The 13788-nt window shown below is 46.1% G+C and overlaps 1 protein-coding gene across 2 annotated transcripts in view; it reads left to right on the forward strand.

Annotated features, from left to right (window-relative positions):
• kat6a (K(lysine) acetyltransferase 6A) overlaps positions 1-10216 on the forward strand; it is a 34318-nt gene extending 24102 nt beyond the window's left edge. For both annotated transcript variants that reach the window (XM_030737370.1, XM_030737372.1), the window contains exons 11-17: positions 1685-1846; positions 2256-2349; positions 2552-2783; positions 3708-3927; positions 4019-4720; positions 4853-5114; positions 5976-10216. In XM_030737370.1, the coding sequence (XP_030593230.1) occupies positions 1685-1846; positions 2256-2349; positions 2552-2783; positions 3708-3927; positions 4019-4720; positions 4853-5114; positions 5976-9295 (4992 nt within the window). In that variant the 3' untranslated portion in view covers positions 9296-10216. The remainder of the gene's footprint in view (positions 1-1684; positions 1847-2255; positions 2350-2551; positions 2784-3707; positions 3928-4018; positions 4721-4852; positions 5115-5975) is intronic.
• Positions 10217-13788: the final 3572 nt, after the last annotated feature.

Consider the following 13788-nt stretch of genomic DNA (forward strand, 5'->3'; position numbering starts at 1 on the left):
ATGAATAGGTGTCGTTTCATTACAAATCTTGACAGTGTGCGCGGGTTAATTTGAATGTTTTTCTGCTCATTTCTGTCTGTGTCAGATATCAGTGCGGTGATCAGGAAGATCGGCTGGGTGTCAGCTTGATAAACTGAAAGACCAGAATAATGGAGACCAGAGCTGTAACAGAGAGAAATGGGTTTCAGATAAAATCACGTTTTCTGTCACCGATGACAGAAAAATGTGATGTCATTTTGACAGATTAGAACACGAGGGGGGATTTACTGTTAAATAAATTGTTGTGAGGGGCTGTCGCTTTCTACACATGACATAAAACATTACATTGGTGAATCCTCCTCCAGGATCTTGGAGCGTGTCTGTGACCACACTCCAAGATGTGGTGTCCCCACAGAGGAATGCAGCTACTCCCCGGTGTGGACGTGCATTCCAGGATCAGAAGGCCCCGTGTTCAGACTGGCCTTGCTGACCTCACTTCCCTGAGAGAAGTGTTCCCTGTTTAGGAAACTCCAGCTGAAGCAAAGGTGCTTCTGGCTGCTCCCTTATTTCCCAAAGGCTCACCGCAGCGGATGGATCCACATGTTTGAGTTGGCACCGTTTTCATGCTGGATGCCCTCCTTGTGAAACCCTCCCTTGTGACCTGCACTTGTTTGTGACCGTCCGAGGCTGGGTTTGTGTCTACTCAGTCTTGAACAGGGAATCTTTATTTACCTGTTTAAGCACAGCGGCTGCATTATTTTAGTGTTTTGGTTGTCACAGCAGAAAAAAATCATCAGTAGTGTGGCGACAACGTCAAAATGAGCACACGGTCTCTCTGTTCATCTTGCCTCTCCGTGCTCTGATATGTACTTTGTGTGTATTGGGTTTGAAAATTATCTGCTATTAGATCTTTTTTTTTTTTTTTTTTCCCCCATTGTAAACAAAAAAGAAAACTAAAAAAAAAAAAAAAGCACGTAAACATTTACAACCCTGTCCAAAAAAAGAGGCAGTCTGTGACGTGTCTGAAACCCCCGAAGCACAGTGCTGCTGCAGCTGTCTCTTTCCACCTCAGTCATTGTACAAGTCCTTTCAGATATTTTCCTGATATTTTGCTGTCTGTAGATTTGACCAGGATGCACTAATTGGAGAAAATTTCTGCATAATCACAGAGCGCATATATCACAGCACTTTCCCACCAACTTTATGAATATGCAGTATGTTAATCAGTCAGATCCCTCAGAGTGATTGTGACATAGTGGAAGCTTCTGTTCTTTGTGTCATTTGGGAAGTTATTATAAGAAGGAGTTGCAGTTAAACGGTTCTTCTTGGTCTCGTAGCACAGTGGCCACCGAACTGAGTGGACTGTTGTCTGCAGGACACGGCCGTTGCAGCTTGTGTTTTCCTCCGCTCTGCAGAGAGCCCAGATAACTGGCCGACTGCCAACCTGAGCCTCCCTCCTTCTCTTTACCATTCATTGTTTCGCTCCTCCACCCTCTGTATCTTTCAGAGTCTCCAGGGGACACAGAGGAGATCATAGCCGAACACTAACTTCTAATCCATTCACCTTCACTCTGCTCCACAGCTCCCTAACAGCAGCTTAGAGATTTAACTCTGTACTTTAGTGTTTGAGGGATGGGAAAGTAGCCGTTTAGGAATGGCTGTACTGTGCACTGATTTCTGTTTTCCCACAAATGTCCTTCAACAGGTTGATGGGAATGTGAGCACAATCTACTGTCAGAACCTGTGTCTGCTTGCTAAACTGTTCCTGGACCACAAGACCCTCTACTACGATGTGGAGCCCTTCCTTTTCTACGTCCTCACCCAGAACGACAGCAAAGGCTGCCACCTTGTCGGCTACTTCTCCAAGGTAGTGTGGCTTTCACTCCCTCGTCCCCTCAGCTTCTCTGTCAAAGATCCGTTCTGTCTTAAACGAAGCATGGCCCTGCTGTCACACCGCTTAAACATTTACTCAAAAAAAAATATATTTATTCAGATTAAATGAAGCTGAAATAAGTTCCTAAAACGTAGAAATGGTCATGCTGTGTCCCAGATTAACAGTGGGTGCCGTGAGCACTATTGTCCCTCTGTGGCGTTTGCCTCTGCAGGTGCTCCCATTAGCATGCCACCTCGCTGCCAAAGCACGGCAGTTAGGGAGCAGACACAGCACCATTAACGCCCAGCTCACACCCACACAGACCTGCTTTATAACGTGGTTCCATTATTTATTTATTTTTCCTCTAATGGTTAAATGTGTCTGTCCTTTTTGTCTTCTTCAGGAGAAGCACTGTCAGCAGAAATACAACGTATCATGCATCATGATTCTTCCACAGTACCAGCGCAAGGGCTACGGGCGTTTTCTCATCGATTTCAGTAAGGGCTCCTTATTTTCAAAAAGAAGTCGAATTAATAAAATATGGAGCTGGAACTGAGAATATTAGGCCCACCTTTAAACAAATACACTGATAACATTAGTAACTGAGAAGTGTGTTGGTTCCTGCTTTGATAGACAAAATGACTACATTCAGACATTTTGCTCATGATGCCTGTGTCCTCGCTTCCTCCCTCCTTGCAGGCTACTTGCTGTCAAAGCGAGAGGGGCAGCCCGGATCTCCAGAGAAGCCTCTCTCTGATTTAGGTCGACTGTCTTACATGGCCTACTGGCGCAGCGTGGTGCTGGAGTGTCTCCACGAGTTCCGCGACCGCCAAATCACCATACGACAACTCAGCAAGCTGACGGGGATCTGTCCTCAGGACATCACCACCACCCTGCATAGCCTCAACATGCTGGAGCAGCGGGGAGACCGGTTAGAAATATACTCCATGTTATTTAAATGGCTTAAATAGAGAGTTCTTACTTACTGTTGTTGCGTGTAGCTGGAATTTCCCCTGAGACAGAGTAGTACAGGTACATTATGATATATCATCTTACTTGTTTTATTATTTTCATCATTATTTTGCTGCTTTGGCAGACTACAAAGCCAGTCATTCAGGTAGATCTTTGAAGGGCAGTTGCTCCCACAGTTACCTCTCTGCCTTTCTGCTTCTTTAATCGACTCTTTTTGTGTTTGCTGTGTTTTGTGACGCAGATGAGTTATCGTCTATTTGAAAATGTGGAAAAAGCTGCGTACTAATTTCTGCTACTCCATAATTTTTTAAAATTTGCTGATTTTGTTGGATTTCTGTCTAAGCAGCCAAAGTGGCAGCACCAAAAAAAAAAAAAAAATGAAATAAAAAAATTTAAAAAGCCAAGCTTTCTAATGGAGGTACACAGACAGAGAAGAGTTTGTACCCGCTGCGGTTTTATTAAAGTCTAAAAGGATTATAAATTGAGAATAAAAATAACAGCAACACAAACTCCCTGAAATGTCTTTAATATTTGAACAAGCGGTACATAAACTTAAATTCAGTCTTTGACTTTCAGCAGTTAACCCTCTTCTCATCCCCAGCTGCTATATTTTTCACATACACTGCAAAAGCTGGTTAAGCTGCGTTACTTTGACTGTATTCACGCACTTGTCCATGAAGCTAGTGGTAACGGGATCTCATACGCTGTCCAGAGTCACAGAATACCTGTGATTTTAATCCGTTTACTGTCCAGAGCCAGGTGGTACCACGCTCTCCCGGTGGTTGCAGTAGTACCATCAGTAGTACATCGACACTTGAATGTAGAAAAATATACGCGCAGGGCTTTAACACTCTGGTTTGTTGTTTTGCTGCGGCTTCATCAGACTCGTCCTGATGCGAAGGGAGAAGCTGGTGGCCAACCACATGGCTCGTCTCAAGGCCCGGCCAAGACAGCTGGAGGTCGACCCTGAGTGTCTTCGCTGGACTCCTGTCATTGTAACGAACACCGTGGTCTCTGATGCCGATGGAGATGATGACGATGATGATGATGATGAAGAGGAGGAGGAGGAGGATGAAGAACCAAAGGAAGACACTCGCAAGGAGGTAAAATTTTACATTGTATTTGTGAAGATAACAAATTGAGATCAAATTTGCTTTGAGTTGTAATTAATTTAATTGTACTCCTTCTAAATAGATTAAGCCGAGTCACAAGGTCCCACAGATGTCCTGGCACATGCGGCAAGGGAAGAAGGATGAAGAAGAGGAAGAGGAAAGGAAGAGTTTTCTAGGGTTTCCAATTGACCAAAGCTCTCCAATTCCCCCTCCAGTCCGCTGCCCACCACCTGTACCTGAACCACCACGACCCCCTCCCCCAACAAATGGAGAACGTAGGCCACGAGGGCGCCCACCCAAAAACTGGCCTTGGGGTAAGGTGAAGGACAACACACGGGTGGGACGTCCACCTAAGATCCGCCCAGTGGAGGATGAGGATGATGAGGATGATGATGATGATGATGATGATGAGGACAGGCCAGAGGGAGTAAAAACCACAGGCTCTGTCAACAGTCCGCCCTCCCTTTTCCGCTTGGACAGACAAACAGACACAACAGCCTTTCACTCGCTTGACATGGGCAGGCACCCTTCCATAACCCCCACACGAAGAGGCCGGCCGCCGAGGAAAAAGAGAGGCCCAAAGCCCAGACTGACAGAAGGTCCCGGAGAGGGGCACCCCCAGCTTCCTGTGATCCCCAGGCTGAATGAGTCTTCGCCCGTCAGGAAGAGCCGCTTCAGTGAAAGCAGTGAAGAAGAAGAGGACGACGACGATGAAGATGATGAAGAGAGGAGGACGTGCTCCCCTCCCATCCTCACCAAGCCACCTGGTGGGCTCAAATGCAAGGTTAGAAAAGAGCAATCTTCAGATTTAATGGTGTCATAATGTTAAAACCTCACAACTAGCTGCCTGCTTCTGAAGTTCAGTTTAGTCTAAAATTCCTTAGCACACCTAATTTCCTGTCCCGGTTCTACCTAGAAGCCCGTGAGGAAGCGTCGCTTTCGTCAGCGCAGCCACCCTCACAGCAGCGTGGTGACAGAGACCATTTCTGAGACCACAGAGGTGTTGGATGAGCCTTTTATAGACTCGGACTCAGAGAGGCCTATGCCCAGGCTGGAGGAGGAGACACCGCTGGGTCACCCACTGCGCCGCTACCCACAACCCCAATCGGCTCTGAGGTTGTCTGACCCTGCACCGAAGAGGGGCCGGCTCTCCAACCTCACAGACTCAGAGGAAGATGGTGGGCAATGATAAAATTGACAGGATTTAGCGAGAACTGGTTATGCATATACAATTCTGGTTGAAAGCTTACACACACTTGCCATTAGCAAGAAGGTCCTTGATTTGATCAGATTTCCCTCAGCGTGTCACTCCTTGATCAGATGCTTCTGGTTGCCATCAGAAGTCTTCTGATATAATTCTGTCTTTGGATATTTGTTCTGTCTTTTCAGCAGAATCAGTTAAAGTGTTTGCACTGCTGGCAGACCTAACTTTTAAGCATGGCCCACATGTGTTTGACAGGGTTGAGATCAGGACTTTGGAAAGGCAATTCCAAAAGTTTAGTGTTAGCCTGGTTTTTCCATTCCATAACCAGTTTTAATGTGTTTGTGGTTACCTGTTGTACCTTGTTGTGTCCAAGTTTTAGCTGCCTATCTGGTGGTTTTAGGTAATGCTGCAGACTACTGAAGTAGTTTGCCTCCTTCATTATCCCACCCACTTTAAGTGGTGCCAGTTCTATTGGCAGCCAAGCAGCCTCAGGGCATGATGCTGCTACTGTCATACCTAACAGTTGGTCCTGTTTTCTTGAGGCCAAATGCCTAAAACTTTACTCCTGAGTCTAATGAGCTCTCAAACAGAAGATACCAGCTGTAGTCCATTTTAGTCTTTAACAAGAAGGTTAAAACACTCTGGAGCTTTTAACAAAAACTAAATTAATTAAAAACAAATTGTTTTTTTTTTTTTCCTGGTTAAGATGTTTGTTGTATAGTCATTTATTCCCTGAAAAAGAATTGTTCAGAGAAATAGTTGGAAGGCCATGACATTATCTGACCAAATCTTTGTGTCAGCTGTATCTAACCCCTTCATCTTCTTTCCTTTGCAGAGCTAACAACTGTGCCGAAATCAGTAGCGGCTTTGACAGCAACTCCATCAGAGACCCTAGTGACCAACCCGGAGGTCCCAGTCAAAAAGAAGAAAGGCTGGCCCAAAGGAAAGAGCCGCAAACCACAGCACTGGAAGAAAAGAGGAAAACCACCTGGTACTGGGCCCAACCAGAGAGACGCTACAGATGGTCAGGCCCAAAGTGGAGATCCTCAGCAACCCAAAATCAAGATGAAGCCTGGTCGCAAGCCCCGGAGCTGGTACCTGCAGCGGGCCCAGGAGGAGGCAGAAAGGCGGCTGCTGGAGCAGCAGCTGGACAAAGATCCTCAGCTGCTGCAGACAGATGACCGGAACAGCAAGCAAGCCTGCAGAACTAACACCGACAGAGACGTCAAACAGAAGGACTCTGAGGAAGAAGATGACTATCACCCTAAGCCTGTGGAACTAAAGGTGCCCAAAAGGCGGGGGAGACCGCCCAAGAACCGCCAGCCACCACAGCCTACCCCCAAACCACCTCCCATCTCTGACCCAGAAGAGGAAGAGGAAGAGGATGAAGAAGAGACTGAAAGAGCCTGGGAAGAGGACAAACCCAGCCGCCCCCCATCCCGTCCTCTGCTGTCCCCTTCTTCCTCCTCTTCCACCTCAGGGCCCCGGGTCCCGCAGTCCCGGCCTCAGGACACAGATATGGGTGACAGAGAGGAAGATGATGACGACGACGAAAGGGAGGAAGACGAATGTGTCAGCATGGGTGGAGGTGGTGGTAGTATAAACAGGCGAGCAGCGGTCACACCAGGTTCAGGAAGTCGGCGCAGTGAAGATCACGATGCAGATGATGAGGGTGACGGACACTTGGAAGACAAGAGCAACAACAGTAAGAAGAGAAAAGGTCAGGACTCTGAAGATGAAGATGACGACGAAGACGAGGAGGAGGAGCCCGCGTCACACGCAAACTCGCCTCCAGTCAAAGAAGAACCCCCAGGTGTAGAGCCTTTTTTAGGCATAGAGAACAGCGTGGCCCAGGAATATGTCAGCAAACAGGAGGAGGAAGAAGAGGAGGAGGAGGAGGCTGAGGAAAGGGTGCAAGAGACCAAGTGCCGGCCCCCTTCAGCAGACCCTCAGCAGGAGGAGAGGAGGCGCAGAGAGCAGGAGGAGTCTGCTGCAGCGGCTGCGGCAGTGGAAACGGTCACGGCCATGTCTGTTCCTTCTGAGCCCATGGAGCTGCAGCCTCTGCACCCGGACGATAAAGACGTCACACTCTTGATGGAACCCCAACATCCACACTCCCACCCTCACCAGCACTCTGACTTCAAGGAGGAGCTTGGCCACCATCACCCGCACCACCCACATCACCACTCCAATGAGCTGGACCTGGAGACTATGCAGGCTGTTCAGTCCCTAACGCAGGGGGAAGCCCAAGATGAAGAAACTGAGTCCCAGCCACACCATGGTGCTTACCAGGACTGTGAAGAGACCCTTGCTGCCTGCCGGACCCTGCAGAGCTATAGCCACACGGGAGAGGCTGAAGAGGAGGCACTAGCCTTAGTGGAGGAGTGTGGAGCCTCCCAGCACAGCAGCCCCCTCCCTAACCCCCCAGTCCCGCCTCTGCCTAATCAGTCTGTGCGCTCAGTGAACAGCCCAGGGCTGCAGTCAGGCATTGTGGATACGACACCAGCAGGGCAGAGGGGTGGAACTCCTGGCCCCACTGGAGCAGGGGGCAGTAGTGGTGGCGCTGGAGGGGGGTACACACAGATCACTCCGGAGCATCCTAGTTCTCTTTCTGCCCCCTCCCAGCAGAACATGGAGACATCGCCGATGATGGATGTGCCATCTGTGTCAGATCACTCCCAGCAGGTGGTGGACAGTGGCTTCAGTGACCTGGGCAGCATTGAAAGCACTACAGAAAATTATGACAACCCCAGCAGCTATGACTCCACCATGGGTGGAGGGGGCAACGGAACAGGAAATGGGGGTAATGGAGGAGGAATGTCAGCTGCTGTGGTCGCAGGAGCATCCACAGCTTCGTCGTCATCGGTGTCCTCTTCTTCGAGCTCCGCCACCCCATCTTCCTCCTCTCAGTCAAACAGCTGCTCCTTTGTGCCAGCCCCCAGTCTCACATCTTCCACAGGAAATGGTGGATCCCAGCTAGCGATGGGCAGCTGCAGCCTCATTCAGCAAACAGGACCAGGGCCCAACAGTGGACCAGGTGCCAGTAATGTAGGCGGTGCTGTGCCCCAGCCCCCACCACCCCCACCGCCATCCAACACCCCCAGTTGTGGAATTAAGTCTCCTCAGAGCTGTGGTGTGATCGAGAGGCCTCCCAGCACCAATCAGCAACAGCAGCAACAACAGCAACAGCAATCAACAAAAAAGGTTCCTCAGCAGCAGCAAGCCCCCAACCCTCAACCGCCACCTTCAGCCCCGCCCCCACCACCACAGCAGGCCCTGTCCCAGTGCAGCATGGGCAATGGCTTTGCCTCCACACCCATGATCATGGAGATCCCAGAGAGCGGAGGCGGAGGAGGGGGCCGTACCCTCTATGAGCGCATGGGTCAGGACTTTGGTACCGGGGGCTACCCCCAGCCCTCAGCAACATTCAGCCTGGCCAAACTCCAGCAGCTCACCAACACCATCATGGACCCACACGCCATGCCGTACTCTCACTCTGCTTCTGTTACTTCCTATGCCACCAGTGTTTCTCTCTCCAACCCTGGGCTGGCCCCTTCACCCCACACTCCCCTTCCTCAGGGGCAGCCCACTATGACCCCACCTCCCAACCTTAGCTCTGGCTCCATGAACCTGGGCTCTCTGCAGCTGCAATGCAACATGCCCACTACCAACATTGGCCTGGGACCCCCACCACACACACAGCGACTACAGGGCCAGATGGCTACTGTCAAAGGCCACATTTCCATTCGGTCCAAAGCCACTCAGCAGCTGGCCCCGGCCCCACACCAGCAGCAGCTCTATAGCCGCAGCTCGGGGACTGTGGCCATGCAGGGCACGCCGCGCACATTGGCTGTGCAGCGTGGCATGATGCCCAACCTCATGCCCACGGCACCGTATAATTCTATGAACATGACAACTCTGAACCCCATGTCCGCCAGCTACCGAATGGCTCAGCCCATGATGAACAGTGGCTATCACAGCAACCCTGCATACATGAATCAGCCAGCTCAGTACCCCATGCAGATGCAAGTGGGCATGATGGGAGGGCAGGGCTACCCACAGCAGCCTATGCAGCCCAATCACCATACCAACATGATGTACACTGGCCCCACCCATCACAGCTATCCAAAACAGCCACATTACATGAGCAGATGAGCAGCCAGGAACTGAAAAAGGAGACAGAAAGGGGCCAGAGCTTATGCTCGCTGTACTCTAAATGTCCATTAGTCCTGTTCACCCTCTCCGGTGCCTCAGAGGCACCAGTGGAGTGTAGGTGATGGGGACAGAGAGGGTCTTTGGGTTTCCGGTTTGTTTCTGTTTTTTTTTTTTTTTTCTTTTATTTTTTTTCTCTGTGTTGTCATTTTGTCCCTTTTGAGTTGGGTTTGATTCTCCCTCCCCTCCCAGCTGGCTGTGTATGGGAGTAATTGGGTAGGATTTGGTGTGTACATGGACCTCGGCCGTGCCATGGAGCTTCAGGCCAGGCCTACACGCAGGCCCAGGAGTCCCCTTCTTCTCTCGACACGGAGGAGGACAGTAAGGAACGACAAGTATGACAAGCAAAGTACACAGAAAAGTACACAAGGTACAGGAGTACCTCGCTTGGTCAGACTGTGGACAGTGGTTACTGAGTATATTCAACCATGCACACAATCTTTTAATATAGGAAGCCTTACCTTGAAAAAAGAGACAATGAAACAATGCAGGTGGACTGTTGTTTTATGTTAAACATACTGTTGAACTTATTTTTGTTGTTTTTTTGTTTTTTAATACTTGTGTGAAGTCCGACCTCCTTATATGCTTTGATCTTTATATGTGTGGCATTCTGAAATGGTGATTACAGCCTCTTGCTGTCTGAAATGCCCAAACATCTGCGGCACCGCTCGGTCGCTCGGTGCTTTTCGAAGTTCCAGAAAAGCACAGCGGAGCAGGGCCTCGGTCGTTTGAGGTGTTTGACTGTTTTCCAGAGTCTCTGTCTTCCTGGATGGACAGTGTTGTACCAAAAACACAGCAAAGACACAGAAGAGACTAGCGTGTTACTGTTTTATATATCCATAAATGATGAAACAAGTAGCATTATTTCCAGTGGGCCGCGAGCGGAACGTTTCGAGGAAAGATGGACGGCCCAAGTAGGCAGCACACACACACACACAGCCAGAGATAGAGAGAGAGAGAGAGAGAGAGAGAGAGAGAGGAGCGGCGAACCACACAACACACCACTGACTAGCTGCTCAATTGGTGGCTAGCTCAGGAAACATTCAGCTGTTTTTGTCCACACTCCACTGACGGATGGTATACAATGTCAGCCTTTTTTTTAGCAGCTTAGGGAATGCAGAACAAACAGTGCGATTTCCATGTAACTGCTTTAAGGAAAGTCGGTTAACTATAGGTGACCTCGCCTCCTTAAGTGTTAGTGACCCAAAGAGGTCGAGGAGTCTGCTTCTGAATGGTGTTTTGTTCAATTTTTTTTTTTTTTTTTTTTTTTTTTCTTTCTCCTGTGCTCCCATTGGCTAGAAATATGGCAGCAGACAGTGAGCCTTTGTGAAGGTGTGCCTGAATGCCCGATCTAGTGCAAGGTTCGGCCCTGGGTTTGTGTATCGGTTATATAAGCAGGGTCGGAGGCGAGTAAGGATGGGAGGTTCTGTAGGTCATGGTTGACCTTGTTGCGCCATGTACTGGTATTCAAAGTCAAAAGAGGAGTCTTCATTTTCATACAGACCTGGCATACAAACTTTATTTGTGTGTATTCTGTTCTGTACTTTTTTTTTTTTATTTAGTTTCATTTCTTTTCTGAATTTTGTCAGACTGGGCAGCTTTCTTTTATGACACAAGCTGACTCTTTTTGACTTTAGAAACCTATTGTAGAGAAAATGTTTTTTCTATAATATAAAAGGAAATTCTGACATTGATATTGGTACTGTCATTTTTTTTCACTTCTGTTTCAGGAAATGACAAAAAAAAAACATATTTTTTAGCTCGCCTCTTGGGTAATAATTACTAAGAAACTCAAAATTTAAAAAAATTACCACTCACTTTTAGTGACTTTAAGATGCCTTTAACCTCTCCATTCCATCTCATCTCTAGAGTTTTTCTATCTTTGTGTAGTATATTAATGCTATTTTAAACAAAAGGACTACAAATATCTAAAGGTTACTCGGCATTTTTTTTTTTTTTTTTTTTTTTTTACTTCTGTGTGTGTATAGGATGACTTCCTTACATTTAAGAGGCATGTAAAAATGAGCTCAGTATATTTCTGTCTGTTTATATTGCTTCCCTTTTTGTATCCTTTGTAATTGTACATGTTGCGTTGTATGCTAAGAGAGAGCGCAAAATAAAAAGAGGGTGGGGCAGCGGGACAGCTGGGCACACAGTGAAGGTTGATTTGAGCTCAGCTGCCTCAGCTCTCGACTCTGTCCCTGTATGTATTTCCATTTTTTTCCATTTTGTTTTTCTTCTTAGCAAGTACTTTCAAAGAACTCTGTACATTTTAACATAAAATGAAAATAAATTATGTTGAGCCATTCATGTATCCTTTTGAGTTCAGCCTGATTCAGTGCCGCATCACCTCAACCCGTCCTGATTCTTTTCTTTTTTTTTTTAATGCTCAGCTTAAAAATATTTTTCACATTTTCCCCAAAAGTGAAAAAAAAAAGATTAAATTCAGGTTTGTGGATTTGGAATTTTTTTTTTTTTTTAATCTTTAAGTATAATGGCATTTTCACAGTTTGTGGATTGTCAAAAATTGATCTGTACTCAAAAAGTCTGAACCAAAAAAACTCTCATAACCAGAGCTGCACTACAACTAAGGTTTAATACTTCTAGATTCACAAAATTAGTCAGAATTGGTTAGTTTTTTTCTCACTGGCTTTCTTGTACCTTATTTTGTTAAGTCTGTCAAAATATTTTATAATCCAACCCAGGTCACATTCTTTTTAAACATTATCCACGTGTTAAACAGTTATTAAGCATTTTTCTTTAATGTGGGGAAACGGCCATCCCTCTGAGGTCTAAGTTGTCATTGGTAACCACCCTAAACTTTGGCAATCAAAATGTGTAACTTGTTTTTATTAAAGTGTTTAGCCAAGTCTTGACAACAGGGCCACAAAGAAACTAATCATTCTGATATGAGTTAAAAAAAAAAAAAATTCTTTAAAAAGTACGCTCACTAGATTTTGTAAATCTAGCAAATACTTAAATTTGAGGTACTGGTACCTCAGAATTTCTCACATTCTCTTTTAATAAATCACGGTTGTGTAAATTGTGCCTAGGCATCCAGGAGTCAGCAGGGCCCCTCAGGAGGTTAATTCAGTTCTGTTCATTTTATTAATGAAAAAAAAAAAAAATCAGACAACCCAGCAACTCTCATCTGATTGAGAAGCTGCTGAATTCTGATGAGTAAGTCATTAATCAAGGTTATCCTGTAATTGGTAAGTGTTGATCTAATGCTCATTTCTTTAACTATAAATCACAAATGGAAGTGCTTTGGACACATGTGGCAACTAGATGTCCCTGTAGAATTCATGTTTTCTCTGCCCGGTCCGCCCAATGAAAAACCTAAACGTCTGACATTAGGACAGTGAACATCTCTTCTGCCTTTAACCGCGCACCTGTTACCGGCCCTTACTTGCCGTGAACAGCTGGTTAAGGCCGAGCGTGTCACTGCTGAGACATCTGATCAAACGCGCTTTGAATTACCGTAATTACGCGACCGTTTGTCCTATCGGAAAAATTCAAAAGATTTCTGACAGCTGAGAAATTGCGCTTCACACCTAACGTGAGGTTATTACGGTAATCGTTGCCGGAAGTTTGAAGTTAACGGGCCGTCGGCGGGTTGAAGGGTTAAATCAACAGAATGTACCTGACAACATCAAGCACTGTACTTTGGAGCATTTCAGATGCTTAAAGTTTGAGATACGACTTTGAATACAGAATTTTAAGTAATAACAGGGAAGAGTTTTTTGGGGTTTTTTTAGATTATGGAATGAAAAACATAAGCAAACGATCTCAATATTCATTCATATATTTGAAACAAATGAGCATTAGATCAACACTTATTATCCACTTCATACTTAATCCTCAGCAGGTAGATTAAATCACCTCTGTTGTGCTAATTCACTACTTTTCTAGCCATAATGTGCATTATGTAACTCTCACAGAGTGCAATACACCAGAAGGGATTTCAGCTCTTGTAGCTTCATCATGCTGGGTCCACCCATCCCTCTGTTACTGGTTTTCTATAACAGAAATGGTGAAGAAGGAATATTCTAAATGGTGACTTATTGAGATCCCTTTAAAAGCAGCATTTTTTGACATAAATAATACACAATAAAAGAAAAATCTGTGAACACTTCAAAATTGAATGTAACAAAATTTCATAAACATTTGTCAAGTTTAATTTAAAAAAATTTTTTTTTTAATTTTGTTTGCATTTTTTAGCCAAAATTGTTTTGCATCATTTTTCCTTTGAATATAACTAATTGTGATTATTTCTCTGCATTTTCACTAATGAAGAAAGGGAACATTCCTGCTTGGTGATTGCATACAGCTCGAGTTCCTTCTCATTTAGTCACTGCCTCATCATCACCATCATTTTTTTTATACAGCACTTTTCAAAACACAGAGTTAAAAGTTCTTCACGGTTTGAATACAAG

Source organism: Archocentrus centrarchus, chromosome 9 (genome assembly GCF_007364275.1).
Source record: "Archocentrus centrarchus isolate MPI-CPG fArcCen1 chromosome 9, fArcCen1, whole genome shotgun sequence".
In the NCBI taxonomy this organism is placed as follows: Eukaryota; Metazoa; Chordata; class Actinopteri; order Cichliformes; family Cichlidae; genus Archocentrus; species Archocentrus centrarchus.